Source organism: Lepisosteus platostomus, chromosome 11 (assembly GCF_059453375.1).
Source record: "Lepisosteus platostomus isolate fLepPlt1 chromosome 11, fLepPlt1.hap1, whole genome shotgun sequence".
NCBI lineage: Eukaryota > Metazoa > Chordata > Actinopteri > Semionotiformes > Lepisosteidae > Lepisosteus > Lepisosteus platostomus.
Genome location: NC_142621.1, coordinates 30,161,353 through 30,174,599, shown reverse-complemented (window position 1 = coordinate 30,174,599; position 13,247 = coordinate 30,161,353). Strand labels below are relative to the sequence as shown.

General features: G+C 44.0%; 4 protein-coding genes and 1 long non-coding RNA gene across 5 annotated transcripts in view; all 5 read right to left on the bottom strand.

Annotated features, from left to right (window-relative positions):
* The window catches only part of LOC148652387 (uncharacterized), a 77,897-nt gene extending 74,301 nt beyond the window's left edge, over positions 1-3,596 (bottom strand). Inside the window, exon 1 of the mRNA XM_088599085.1 lies at positions 3,513-3,596. The gene's annotated coding sequence lies outside the window, so the exon portion shown is untranslated. The remainder of the gene's footprint in view (positions 1-3,512) is intronic.
* Positions 3,597-3,632: 36 nt separating this feature from the next.
* On the bottom strand, positions 3,633-5,487 carry LOC148652386 (uncharacterized). Its single transcript, XM_088599089.1, has 3 exons — positions 5,051-5,487; positions 4,680-4,746; positions 3,633-3,951 (listed from the first exon to the last, which is right to left on the bottom strand). Exons 1-3 carry the CDS (start codon positions 5,480-5,482, stop codon positions 3,848-3,850), a joined length of 603 nt encoding a protein of 200 aa, XP_088455215.1. The 5' UTR covers positions 5,483-5,487; the 3' UTR covers positions 3,633-3,847.
* Positions 5,488-5,733: 246 nt separating this feature from the next.
* Positions 5,734-6,913, bottom strand: LOC148652385 (uncharacterized). Its single transcript, XM_088599087.1, has one exon. The coding sequence runs from the start codon at positions 6,393-6,395 to the stop codon at positions 5,739-5,741; it is 657 nt and encodes a 218-aa protein (XP_088455213.1). The 5' UTR covers positions 6,396-6,913; the 3' UTR covers positions 5,734-5,738.
* Positions 6,914-7,061: 148 nt separating this feature from the next.
* On the bottom strand, positions 7,062-10,125 carry LOC148652384 (uncharacterized). Its single transcript, XM_088599084.1, has 4 exons — positions 9,258-10,125; positions 8,571-9,011; positions 8,195-8,261; positions 7,062-7,410 (listed from the first exon to the last, which is right to left on the bottom strand). The coding sequence occupies exons 1-4, from the start codon at positions 9,912-9,914 to the stop codon at positions 7,307-7,309; spliced, it is 1,269 nt and encodes a 422-aa protein (XP_088455210.1). The 5' UTR covers positions 9,915-10,125; the 3' UTR covers positions 7,062-7,306.
* Positions 10,126-10,864: 739 nt separating this feature from the next.
* Positions 10,865-12,222, bottom strand: LOC148652383 (uncharacterized). Its single transcript, XR_015925310.1, has 2 exons — positions 11,292-12,222; positions 10,865-10,942 (listed from the first exon to the last, which is right to left on the bottom strand). It is a non-coding gene; the product is annotated as an uncharacterized LOC148652383 (long non-coding RNA).
* Between the last annotated feature and the right edge of the window lie 1,025 nt (positions 12,223-13,247).

Genomic DNA, 13,247 nt, shown 5'->3' with positions numbered 1-13,247 from the left:
CCCTGTGCCTTCTTTTCCAGGTGTCTCTCCCCTGCCGAGGTAAACAATGCTGTGGGAGACAGAGAGCTCTTGGCCATCAAGCTCGCCCTGGAAGAATGGAGGCACTGGCTGGAGAGAGCCCAACATCCGTTCACCATTCTCACGGACCATAAGAACCTCTCCTATCTCCACTCTGCTCCGCGCCTAAATTCTCGCCAGGCCAGATGGTATTTTTGCCTTTTTCATCACATACACCCCCGGCTCTAAGAATATCAAGACGGATGCCCTCTCCCATCTGTTTGATCCACCGGAGCTCGAACTCCCTCCCGAACCCATCATACCCCTCATCAGATAATTGCCCTCAAGGAACAGCCTGTACCTCCCTCATGCCCCTCGGATAAGCTGTTTGTGACTGATCGGGTCCGTTCCGAGGTTCTCCAGTGGGCTCGTGACTCTCGTTTTGCGGGTCATCCTGGCACCCGCCGGACTTTGGAACTTCTCTCTGAGGACTTCTGGTGGCCCTCCTTACGGGCTGATGTTTCGGATTACGTGAAAGCCTGTCCCACCTGCGCTCGGATCAAGACACCCCGTCACCGGAAGGCTGGCTTACTCCAACCTCTTCCAGTACCCACGCGGCTTTGGTCCCATATTGCTGTGGATTTCCTCACGGACCTTCCCAGGAGTCTTGGCAACACAGTGATTATGGGCGTCATCGACAGGTTTTCCAAGGCTGCTCATTTCGTTCCCTGCTCCTCCCTGCCCTCCGCTCAACAAATGGCCAGTCTCTTTGTACAGCCCGTTTTTCGTCTCCACGGGATTCCAGAGGACATCATCTCTGATCGGGGTCCACAGTTTATCTCCCGCTTCTGGAAGGCCCTATGTTCTGCTTTGGGCTCCAACGTTTCTCTTACTTCTGGCTATCATCCAGAATCCAACGGTCAGACCGAAAGGCTTAACCAGGACCTCCTTACTTACCTGTGGGCTTACGTCTCAGCCACTCAGGACGACTGGTCCTCTTTACTCCCATGGGCTGAGTACGCTCACAACACTCTATACTCTTCGGCTACTGGCATGTCTCCCTTTCTATGCTCCCTGGGTTATCAACCTTCACTCCTCCGGAAACCCCTTTCGGACTTGGACCTCCCCTCTGTTCAAATATATATCTCTGCCTTAAGGAAACTCTGGAAGACTGCTCGCCGCGCCCTCCTAAAGGCCTCACACCTTTATGAATCTTTCGTGGATCGACACAGACGCCCTTTTCCTCGACTTCGCAGTAGGCAATTTGTCTGGCTCTCCACCCGCAACATCTCTCTCCATCAACCCTCCCGCAAGTTGGGCCCGCGATTTATTGGTCCCTTCCGGGCCATTTCTCAGATCACTCCTGTCACTTACCGCTTGGCTCTCCCCCCCACTCTTCGCATTCACCCCACCTTTCATGTCTCCCTTCTCAAACCTTACCACAGGTCACCCCTCTCCAGACCACAACCTCTTCCGCCTCCACCTCGTTCCATCACCGGATCCACCACCTATACAGTCAGTAAGCTCCTCAAATGTCGTTGGCATAGGGGCTTGAGACAGTTTTTGGTCGACTGGCTCGGTTATGTTCCTGAGGAAAGAACCTGGGTCTCTGCACGGGACATCCTGGATAAGACCCTTATCTCGGACTTTCTTCACTCCCGTGCTCCTCCTCTACCTACGGCGTCCGGAGCCACCCCTGAAGGGGGGGTTACTGTCAAAAATCTCCCTCACGCAGGCAAGTGCTCCCGCATTCCCACGAGCTCTCCCCGTACCAAACGTGCACGCATGAATCAGTCCTCTACTTAAACCCTCATCTGTCCCCCGATCATCGCTCACGATTGAGATTATCTCCCGGAGCTACCCTACAAACTAAGCCTTTGCCTTACAACAACTTCTCCCCTGGACCTCAACCCTGCTTTTCCAACTACCGCTTTTGCCGCTCGATTTAGTACCTTCGCCTGTTTTACGTTCTCTCGGATCCTGACCCCAGCCTGTCTCTTCGTTTATGCCTCTGCCTTCCAATTCCACACCGACGCCTCTTCTACGCCTTCCCGGACTCCGACCCCAGCCTGCTCCCTCGACTACGCCTTCACCTGCCGATTCTGTGCCTACGCCTCTACTACGCCTTCCCGGACTCGAACCCCTGCCTGTTTACTCCGACTACGCCTAGGTCTAGCAGCAACCCTACCAAGGGCACCTCATTGAATCTCCATCCTCCACAGTCAGCCCCTGCGTGACACTATCAACACCTCCGAACCCGTTCTCCTGGGATTCGGGTCGTAATTTGATTCATTCGGATTGTATGCGAGAGCAGACTCGCTCGAAGATGTGCTATTACTACTCAATGCACATGAAAATGAAACACCGTTCCGTTTGCTTAGCAAGTGAGGGCTGTAGAGGGAAAAAAAGCCAAGCTTACCATGAAATCATCTGGAAATCTCGAAAATAGCCAACATCATAATCAATACACCTTCTCAGGTACAGTCTTTGGCAGACGGATGAAAGGTAAAGGTGTATTATGAGTAGGAGTGTCTTCATATTTATGAATTCTAACGAAGGGCTGTTTTGCGCTCTTATTCTGAAATAGTCAAATGTCAACTGAAAAAAAAAACTGCGTGAGCTCCAGGGTTTAAAAATGCAAAAGCTTTAGTCATCTGTGCAAATCAGCCACAATAAGATAGTCTCTGCAGAAGCTGCTGGAATTTAAGGAGGAGCAACGAAGAGGCTTTCTAAAAGCGTTCACCTCCCCCTTAAACACATACACGTAAGCAGAGAACACTGCACCGTACAAGTCCCAGGACTGTATTACAAGGCCTACATATGACATGTATACTGTACATCTAATCATAAATGATCTACTGTACGGTCATCTATTCAAATACTCTCCCCTATATCACCATTATTGATTTGTTGATCTAGTGGGTAAATGTACAAGTTATGTGTATAGACCACAAGGGTATTTGTGATCATTGCTGTCCAATATAGCTCAATAAAATGTAGGGCAGGGGTAAGAATCGGGCTTTGAAACTCCCTTTAAGTAAAGCACTTATGAGTGTAATTTGTTTGACTTGGTCATGCATCCACCGTGAACACCATCCTTCACCGATTCTGCCACACCTCAGTGTGATACAAAATCAAAAGCATTTATTTACAGTATGCCCATCGACCTGACCGATAGCCTTCTAGTGAGCACATGCAGGCATATTAGTCGTTCATGAAGAGAATGAAAATCTGAATGTATAAGAGAGACGCATTTAAGACATGTCAGAAACGTTTGTGGTTCTAAATTAGCAAGCAGGTGCTTTATAAGGGTAAGTCCTGCTGGCTTGCTGCTGGAGGGAAGGGGTTGATGAGGTTTGATTCACACCGCCTGCATCAGCTGATTAAGACTTTATCTATGAGAAGATCCAGAAGGAAACAGCACGATGATTCAAGTTCATCCATAACCCATTTTTGCAATGACAACTGAAAGAATGTGGCTACCTTTGGACATTCAGATATTCTTCTAAACAAACCTACAGCTATGTGCAAAATATACCCATTTCCGTCTTCCAATTTTTCTGAGTACATGAAGCACATTGAAGTTGTTACATTTTGTGACAAAAGTCATACACATCACAAAGGCTGAACATTAATAAATTGGCACAGGTCTTTTAATATGGTGGCACAGTAGTCAATAATAATATGGTTCAATAATAAAATTCCTCAATGAGACACGCTGTTTCCAGTTAGCATATCTGTTCTGTCAAGATAAACAAGAATAACTTAACACTATTCATTTTAAAAATCCAGGAAATGTGTTTCTTATAATAAGTATTGGTCCTGTGGTCAGCTTTCATCAGTGGTTTCTCTATTTCTTCTTCTGAAACACTCGGGCCAGTGCAGCAGACACCCTGGTCAGCACAGATGACTTTGGTGGCTTCTCCCTGGGGTTTGGTTGAGGAGCAGAGACTCCTGAAATTACACAGTAGACTGGTTTGGCACATGAGCATTCAGGAATTTGTTTCGTTTAAACTAAAACGTCAGACCTGTGCACATAGATTTACTCACAGATGCCTCAAAAGTATCAAGCAGGAAATGACTGAATTAAACCCCCACAACTATGAGGCACTAAGAGCCATGGTCTCAATGTTTCTCCACAATTGAAAGTAAATCAAACTAAATTATATCCAACTGTACAGAGGCAGCTAGAGTCACTGACAGATTTAGTGAAGAGTATTTCATTCATCAGACACACTCTCCCAGCACTTACATAACACCTGTTATACAGCACTCAGCGCAAAGTGCATCTGAGGAAGGCCCCCTTTGAGATAAATCCTTTTTGGGGGTTCCCCTATGAAGTATTATTAGTTTGCCCCCAAAATATGTCTTTGTGCAATATCTTTTTTACAAAAGGCATTAGTTCTTTTAAGTTTGGACAGAGTTCGCCAGTCGTCCCCTGAATTTGAACAGGTTTGTTTTGGCTACTGTACTTTTTAAGAAAGCACTACTCTCATAAACGTTCATTACTTTCAAACACATTCAAGGGAACAGGCCAACCTGTTCAGAATTACTTCACATGCCTCTTTTCATATATTTGTTTTTAATTGCCAGTTTCAAATTCTATAATGAAGGAAATGCACAGTTCCATTCAGTATTATGGTCAGACATTTCTATTTCAGAATCAGAGTGTGAGAACTCACCTGGCATAGCACTGCGAGGCTGGCTCCATTGATATCTCTCTGGAGGGCCACTTTCCTTCTCGAAGATCTGTGTGCACACAGAGCAAACAGCGAATGGCATCAGAACGTTTTCTCATCAATCTTTCTAATCCTACTGTCACTTTATCTCCCCATTAGCACTTAAAAGCAATGTTTGTTTCCATAGAAAATGCAACAGAACCACAACATATTATCATAACTTTTTGTTTACAGTAACATATCCACTCTGGTCCTATTCCATAGTGTGAAACAAAGTGTTAAGCCCTAGTCCACAGTAAAACTGTATGTATTGTATACTACACTCCCTTGAAATTCTGTCAATAAGAAAGAACTATTATGAATCAGATCCGTACCTTCTTCCTTACAGTTTGTGGGATGCTCTTCTTATCCCTCAGTTGCATGAGTTCCCTCTTTCCAGAGCTGTTGAAACTTGAGGATGTGCCCTGAATTTCATAGAAGTTACCAAGGTCGGCGCTGGCATTGTGGCATGGTTCGCTCTGCATCACAGCTGAAGTCAGCTGAGGTTTTTGGGGAATCAAAGGGAGAAAGCCAGAATTCACTCCCGGATGTGGAGCCTCGGAGGTCTGTTCCTTCCTCTCTCCCCTGGATCCTGCCTGTGGCATCCTCTCAAAGGCATCAGAGGACATGTGAGCCTCATAGTATGGCACGTTTTGATCATTTCTTAGCTTGAACTGAAGCCTGTTCTTAATTTTGCTGCCAAAGTTCACCATCTTCCTGAAAAGATTTTTCTTTCCTTTTTCTTTGTGGCGAAACTCTGCATACATCAAATTAGCCTGCCATACAAATAAAGAGAGAGTTAACTTCAATGTCAGTTGTGTTTTTTAGTTGCCACCAAAATTAGCCTAGACTCTCTTTGGGAACAGAAATCACATTTTGATGTGTGGATTGGTACTGCAGTTAAAAACAGATCAAAGTTAACAAATCATAGAAATTCACAATTCCATTCCTAACTTAATGTAATAATTAGGGTAATAGGGTTAAATATATTTTGTCAAGTTTTGAATCTCTTATCAACATACCTCAAAAAGGCTTTATTTCATGCTCAGAAGGCTGCCGAAGAGATGTGGATGTTGAACTCTCAGCCTCCAGGGAGCGTTTCTTTTTTGCTTTAAGGGATTTCTTCTTTGCTGCCTTAGCATGGTGTTGTTCGTCAACATCCAGCTCTCTTGGTACAATGGACTCCTTTGGCTTTTTAGAAGACTCAGGGGCAAACCTCTCTCTTTTCTCAGTTGAAACATTTCTCAGGTCAAACGATTCACCCGCTGAGACCCTGTCATGGCCCATCTCTTTCATGCCACCCACCTTTTTCTTGGGGAAATCAGAAGAACTATTCATTGGAAAAGGTAGTATTTTGTTAGCACGAGGAGGAATCATGACTCTTATTTTCTCTGTAGTGCGATTGCTGTCATCCTTAGGTTTGAGGGACTCCAGAGGTGAATTTGTGCCTTGCGCAAACTCTCCCTCCTGGATATGTCTAGCGACACAGCAGATTATTCTCTTCATTGTTTCAGGGTTTCTTGAGCCGACCGCTATCTGTAAATCTCTCTTGCAGCCAGTCGCCTCCACCATACTCCGATATACAGCTCTAGTAGTTTTCTTCACATGCTGTAATAGTAAATGCTCTTGCTCATCTGCGTTGCACGAAGCAAGGCTGGGAATCCTTACTATTTTCTTCATCACATGTTCAGTGAGTTTCAGGGTCAATTCAGTGAGCTGGGACTCAGGCACCAGTTCCAGCTCTCCTGTGTCCTCTCTAGGGAATCCAGGCCGTATTTTCTCAAACAACCCGCTGATGATGCGTTTCACCCCAAATGTGTCAGAACAGGGAGCTGAAGACACCAGCGGCACACTTCCGTTGCTTGCTCCAGCCTCGTCTCCAGCCTTGGCATTGTCCTTGGCTTTGGCATTGGCACTGGCATTGTCATTGTCATTGTCCAGCTGAGGAATGAATAAGAGAGACGCATTTAAGACATGTCAGAAACGTTTGTGGTTCTAAATTAGCAAGCAGGTGCCCTATGAGGGTAAGTCTTGCTGGCTTGCTGCTGGGGGGAGGGGGTTAATGAGGTTTGATTCACACCGCCTGCATCAGCTGATTAAGACTTTATCTATGAGAAGATCCAGGAGGAAACAGCACGATGATTCAAGTTCATCCATAACCCATTTTTGCAATGACAACTGAAAGAATGTGGCTACCTTTGGACATTCAGATATTCAGCACATACTGTAGATACATTCTACAGTATGTGCAAAATATACCCATTTCCATCTTCCAATTTTTCTGAGTACATGAAGCACATTGAAGTTGTTACATTTTGTGACAAAAGTCATACACATCACAAAGGCTGAACTTAATCTTTTAATAAACTGGCACAGGTCTTTTACTACGGTGGCACAGTAGTTAATAATAATAAGGTTCAATAATAAAATTCCTCAATGAGACACGCTGTTTTCAGTTAGCGTATCTGTTCTGTCAAGATAAACAGAAGAGAGGATCAAGAATAACTTAACACTATTAATTTTTAAAATCCAGGAAATGTGTTTCTTATAATAAGTATTGGTCCTCTGGTCAGGTTTCATCAGTAGTTTCTCTATTTCTTCTTCTGAAACACTCGGGCCAGTGCAGCAGACACCCTGGTCAGCACAGATGACTTTGGTGGCTTCTCCCTGGGGTTTGGTTGAGGAGCAGAGACTCCTGAAATTACACAGTAGACTGGTTTGGCACATGAGCATTCAGGAATTTGTTTCGTTTAAACTAGAACGTCAGACCTGTGCACATAGATTTACTCACAGATGCCTCAAAAGTATCAAGCAGGAAATGACTGAATTAAACCCCCACAACTACAGTATGTGGCACTATGAGCCATGGTCTCAATGTTTCTCCACAATTGAAAGTAAATCAAACTAAATTATATCCAACTGTACAGAGGCAGCTAGAGTCACTGACAGATTTAGTGAAGAGTATTTCATTCATCAGACACACTCTCCCAGCACTTACATAACACCTGTTATACAGCACTCAGCGCAAAGTGCATCTGAGGAAGGCCCCCTTTGAGATAAATCCTTTTTTGGGGTTCCCCTATGAAGTATTATTAGTTTGCCCCCAAAATGTCTTTGTGCAATATCTTTTTTACAAAGGGCATTAGTTCTTTTAAGTTTGGACAGAGTTCGCCAGTCATCCCCTGAATTTGAACTGGTTTGTTTTGGCTACTGTACTTTTTAATATTGTAGCAGAATGATATATACAGATAAAGAATAAGAAAGCACTACTCTCATTAACGTTCATTACTTTCAAACACATTCAAGGGAACAGTGGGGACATACAGGCCAACCTGTTCAGAATTACTGCACATGCCTCTTTTCATATATTTGTTTTTAATTGCCAGTTTCAAATCCTATAATGAAGGAAATGCACAGTTCCATTCAGTATTATGGTCAGACATTTCTATTACAGCATCAGAGTGTGAGATAGAACTCACCTGGCATAGCACTGCGAGGCTGGCTCCATTGATATCTCTCTGGAGGGGCACTTTCCTTCTCGAAGATCTGTGTGCACACAGAGCAAACAGCGAACGGCATCAGAACGTTTTCTCATCAATCTTTCGAATCCTACTGTCACTTTATCCTCCCATTAGCAGTTAAAAGCAACGTTTGTTTCCATAGAAAATGCAACAGAACCACAACATATTACAGTATCATAACTTTTTGTTTGCAATAACATATCCACAATGGTCCTCTTCCACAGTGTGGAACAAAGTGTTAAGCCCTAGTCCACAGTAAAACTGTATGTATTGTATACTACACTCCCTTGAAATTCTGTCAATAAGAAAGAACTATCATGAATCAGATCCGTACCTTCTTCCTTACAGTTTGTGGGATGCTGTTCTTATCCCTCAGTTGCATGAGTTCCCTCTTTCCAGAGCTGTTGAAACTTGAGGATGTGCCCTGAATTTCATAGAAGTTACCAAGGTCGGCGCTGGCATTGTGGCATGGTTCCCTCTGCATCACAGGTGAAGTCAGCTGAGGTTTTTGGGGAATCAAAGGGAGAAAGCCAGAATTCACTCCCGGATGTGGAGCCTCGGAGGTCTGTTCCTTCCTCTCTCCCCTGGATCCTGCCTGTGGCATCCTCTCAAAGGCATCAGAGGACATGTGAGCCTCATAGTATGGCACGTTTTGATCATTTCTTAGCTTGAACTGAAGCCTGTTCTTAATTTTGCTGCCAAAGTTCACCATCTTCCTGAAAAGATTTTTCTTTCCTTTTTCTTTGTGGCGAAACTCTGCATACATCAAATTAGCCTGCCATACAAATAAAGAGAGAGTTAACTTCAATGTCAGTTGTGTTTTTTAGTTGCCACCAAAATTAGCCTAGACTCTCTTTGGGAACAGAAATCACATTTTGATGTTTTGATTGGTACTGCAGTTAAAAACAGATCAAAGTTAACAAATCATAGAAATTCACAATTCCATTCCTAACTTAATGTAATAATTAGGGTAATAGGGTTAAATATATTTTGTCAAGTTTTGAATCTCTTATCAACATACCTCAAGAGGCTTTATTTCATGCTCAGAAGGCTGCCGAAGAGATGTGGATGTTGAACTCTCAGCCTCCAGGGAGCGTTTCTTTTTTGCTTTAAGGGATTTCTTCTTTGCTGCCTTAGCATGGTGTTGTTCGTCAACATCCAGCTCTCTTGGTACAATGGACTCCTTTGGCTTTTTAGAAGACTCAGGGGCAAACCTCTCTCTTTTCTCATTTGAAACATTTCTGAGGTCAAAAGATTCAACCGCTGAGACTCTGTCATAGGCCATCTCTTTCATGCCACCCACCTTTTTCTTGGGGAAATCAGAAGAACTATTCATTGGGGAAGGTAGTACTTTGTTAGCACGAGGAGGAATCATGACTCTTATTTTCTCCGTAGTGCGATTGCTGTCATCCTTAGGTTTGAGGGACTCCAGAGGTGAATTTGTGCCTTGCGCAAACTCTCCCTCCTGGATATGTCTAGCAACACAGCAGATAATTCTCTTCATTGTTTCAGGGTTTTTTGAGCCGACCGCTATCTGTAAATCTCTCTTGCAGCCAGTCGCCTCCACCATACTCCGATATACAGCTCTAGTAGTTTTCTTCACATGCTGTAATAGTAAATGCTCTTGCTCATCTGCATTGCACGAAGCAAGGCTGGGAATCCTTACTATTTTCTTCATCACATGTTCAGTGAGTTTCAGGGTCAATTCAGTGAGCTGGGACTCAGGCACCAGTTCCAGCTCTCCTGTGTCGTCTCTAGGGAATCCAGGCCGTATTTTCTCGAACAACCCGCTGATGATGCGTTTCACCCCAAATGCGTCAGAACAGGGGGCTGAAGACACCAGCGGCACACTTCCGTTGCTTGCTCCAGCCGCGTCACCAGCCTTGGCATTGTCCTTGGCTTTGGCATTGGCACTGGCATTGTCATTGTCATTGTCCAGCTGAGGAGGACGAACAGGCTTTTTGCCTGTCAAAAAGCACAAGCTTGTGAGTTCTCTAACCAGAAGCTAACTCATTAGTCTGGCAGTAAACATAAGAAAAAACTGCATGGTAACAGTAAAACATGAATTAAAATAGATGGGGAATTCACTCTTAAAATAATTGCATACAGTAATAGAACATTTAAACATAATTTTCCTTAAATATATTTTTGTTAGATGCATACATAAAACGTATAGAGTTTAACAGCTCAACACAGCGACAAACGAGTCAACAAACGTTGATTTTACTGTAGAAGATGTGGTTTTTGTATTCTGCCCTGCTGAAGAAACAGGTTCAACAACCTGCTGTTCTAAAGACACATCAGCTGGCTTAGCTTCTGGTCTCCTCATAGGCTCCAGAGTGGCTCCTCTGTTACCTTTTGCAGGAGGTTCCTGTTTTTTGTTCCACGGTCTCCCTCCGGGGGACATTCCTTCCTCAGTCTGGAGTTCACCCACTGTCTGTTGTCCAGGTTCATCCTTGCTGCTTGGCTGCCCCTGACGTGGTCTCTCTTTTCTTGCCGGCAGAATCTTGTAGGTTTCGAAAGGTCTTCCTCTTGTTGGTTGGATAAGTTTCCCATCTATTTCTCTTTCTTCCGTGTGCAGAGAATGAGCAGTGCTGTCAGACCCAGGAACGTTCCCCTTGGAGAATCTTTTCGTGTCACGATCCAGAATCACTTTGTCTTCCAGGGTCTCCTGTGTGCTTTCCACAGAGACACTCCTGGCAATCCCTGGTGATATAAAAGTGCATGTTGTATCAACTGTAAGTAATGAAAGGGTAGACAATTCAGCAGAAAATGTAGGTTATGTTTGAATGGAAGGCAGCATGGGAAAATGGCATGTCAGAAAATGATTACAAACAACCATAGGACATTCACAACAAACTTTTAAACGACATGATTCATAGTAAGAGAATACAGCAAAGTTAGACATAATATAAACAATACAAATACACTTTTGATAGATGCATACTTAAATGCTGCATTTACACCAGTTGAGTTGACTGAGTGGTCCTCAATTGCAAATAGTTTTTTTTTTTAAAAAGACAACAACAAGGTGGAGAAAAACTTGATTTCTTACCTTCACTGTCACTATTGTTGGGCTCTAATGGCAAATCATAGCTGGCAAACAAAACGTTGATGATGAATTGTACCAGAACTCTGGTGAGCAGGTCCAATGCATCATTATGTATCTGTGAACTGTGATTCGTCTTCTCTAGGCCATGTCCTGAATTCGTCACTGACTCTTTGCCCGGCATTTTTTGTTCAACGGTATAGAATTTCTTATTAAACACATGTGGAGCACCAAAAACATCATGTTCCTCTGATTCTCTCGATTGAGAACCTGGGAAAGTCAGACACAGTTCCAAAAGCTTTCTCACCGATCTTTCAGCGTACAGAATCAGAAACTGAATGGAAAACACAGATGTTTTCAAATTCTTGTCTGCTGTTTCAGAATTGGGATTGTTATCTAACTTTTTTGTGATGCTTGACTCCGAAATCACTTTTGAAACAGTATCGATCAGTTCCTCTGAAAACAGACTGGGTATGCTACTGGTGAGAATCCCTACCAGTGTCTTCCCAGCAGCGTTCATTGTGGGAGCCACTGCAATGGAGCTGTTTGAACAGCCCCGTTCTTCTGGCCCTCCTATCTGAAGTAGCGAGACATTTGCTGTGACTCCCGGGACCTGAAGTCCATGGGACACCTTGTGAATCCTCCCAACTGACTCATGAGCTCGACTCTTAGAGGTGGGAGTTACATCACACTCACTTGTGTCTTTGTTAGTGGCACGATTACATTGATCTTCTGCACATGCCAATAATTCTAATCTAGTCACAATTCTATCGACAATTTTCATGGCAATAAAATCAATGTCGGACAATGAAATTGCTGCCTGGATAGTTCCAGCAGGAGTCGCACAGGTTGGTGAGGTGAGGGAGTGGTCTCCTTCCTCAAAACTGGCAGCTCTTGCTCTCTCTGGTTCCCTCAATGTTCCTTTGGAGGGTGAATCCTTGATCAGATCAGGTGAAGTAGAGAGTTCCTTCCAAACCAGGGCTTGGCTCAGCTGTCTGATCTCAGATGCCACTGTGTCTCCCTGTTTCGCTACAAGACTCATTCGACTTGGAAGCTTGGGGAAGATACTAGATGGCGTTTGTCCAGGAATATTGCGGCTACAGTACTCGACCTGACCCATGTGAGAAGGGAATACTGTTGCAGGTGCATTGACAGTTTGAACATGCTGACGAGAGCATATTTTCTTACGGACAACTGCTTCTTCATCTGCCTTTCTGTCTTTCTCAGACTCTTTGGCATTGAGAGACAGGTTCAGCTCTGATACTTTAACAGTCTCAATTCGTATTATAATAGTATCTACCTGTAAACTTGCCAGCAAGGATTCCTCTGAGAGCGTAGCTCTCATTGTTTCCACCCTATTCATCTCACTCTTGATGGTCTGCATTAGCTGGCAGACAATGTCCTGGGCACAGGTTTTCACCATTAACTGAATATCCTGACTTTTCAGGATAGGTCTCAACGAACTGATATCTCTTAACACACCCAAATGCTCTGAGGCATTGGGACATATAGGAAGAACGGATTTTTGCATCAAGTGGCTCTCCTTGAAAGAATAAGGTTCACCGGAGTTAGTCTGTGGTAGAACTCGTTTTAAAGTAGGAAAATGTTTCAGGGGGCCATCTAATTTATCTTGTTTGTCAGGTGAACGTTTTGCTGCACTGAATGCAATCAGAGTGTCCTGAGTAAAAAAATGTTTTAGTTTAGTCATCACAGTTTTAAAGACATCTTCATTTACTGAATGAACCTGCCTAGATGAAACTGCTGTTTCAAATTCTGGTGGGAAATCTGAGTTGCAGGCTTCCTTTGTATCCTTGTGCTTTTCAGTGGAGGCAGCACGCTGAAGTTTTTCAAGAATAGCATCAACAAGACCAGAAGCTGCTGCATTGACTTCCAGATAAAAACTGGAAGAGCCTAAGGACACTGTCCTCTGGGAATGTTTTGGCATATCCAGTGCTGTTAGTA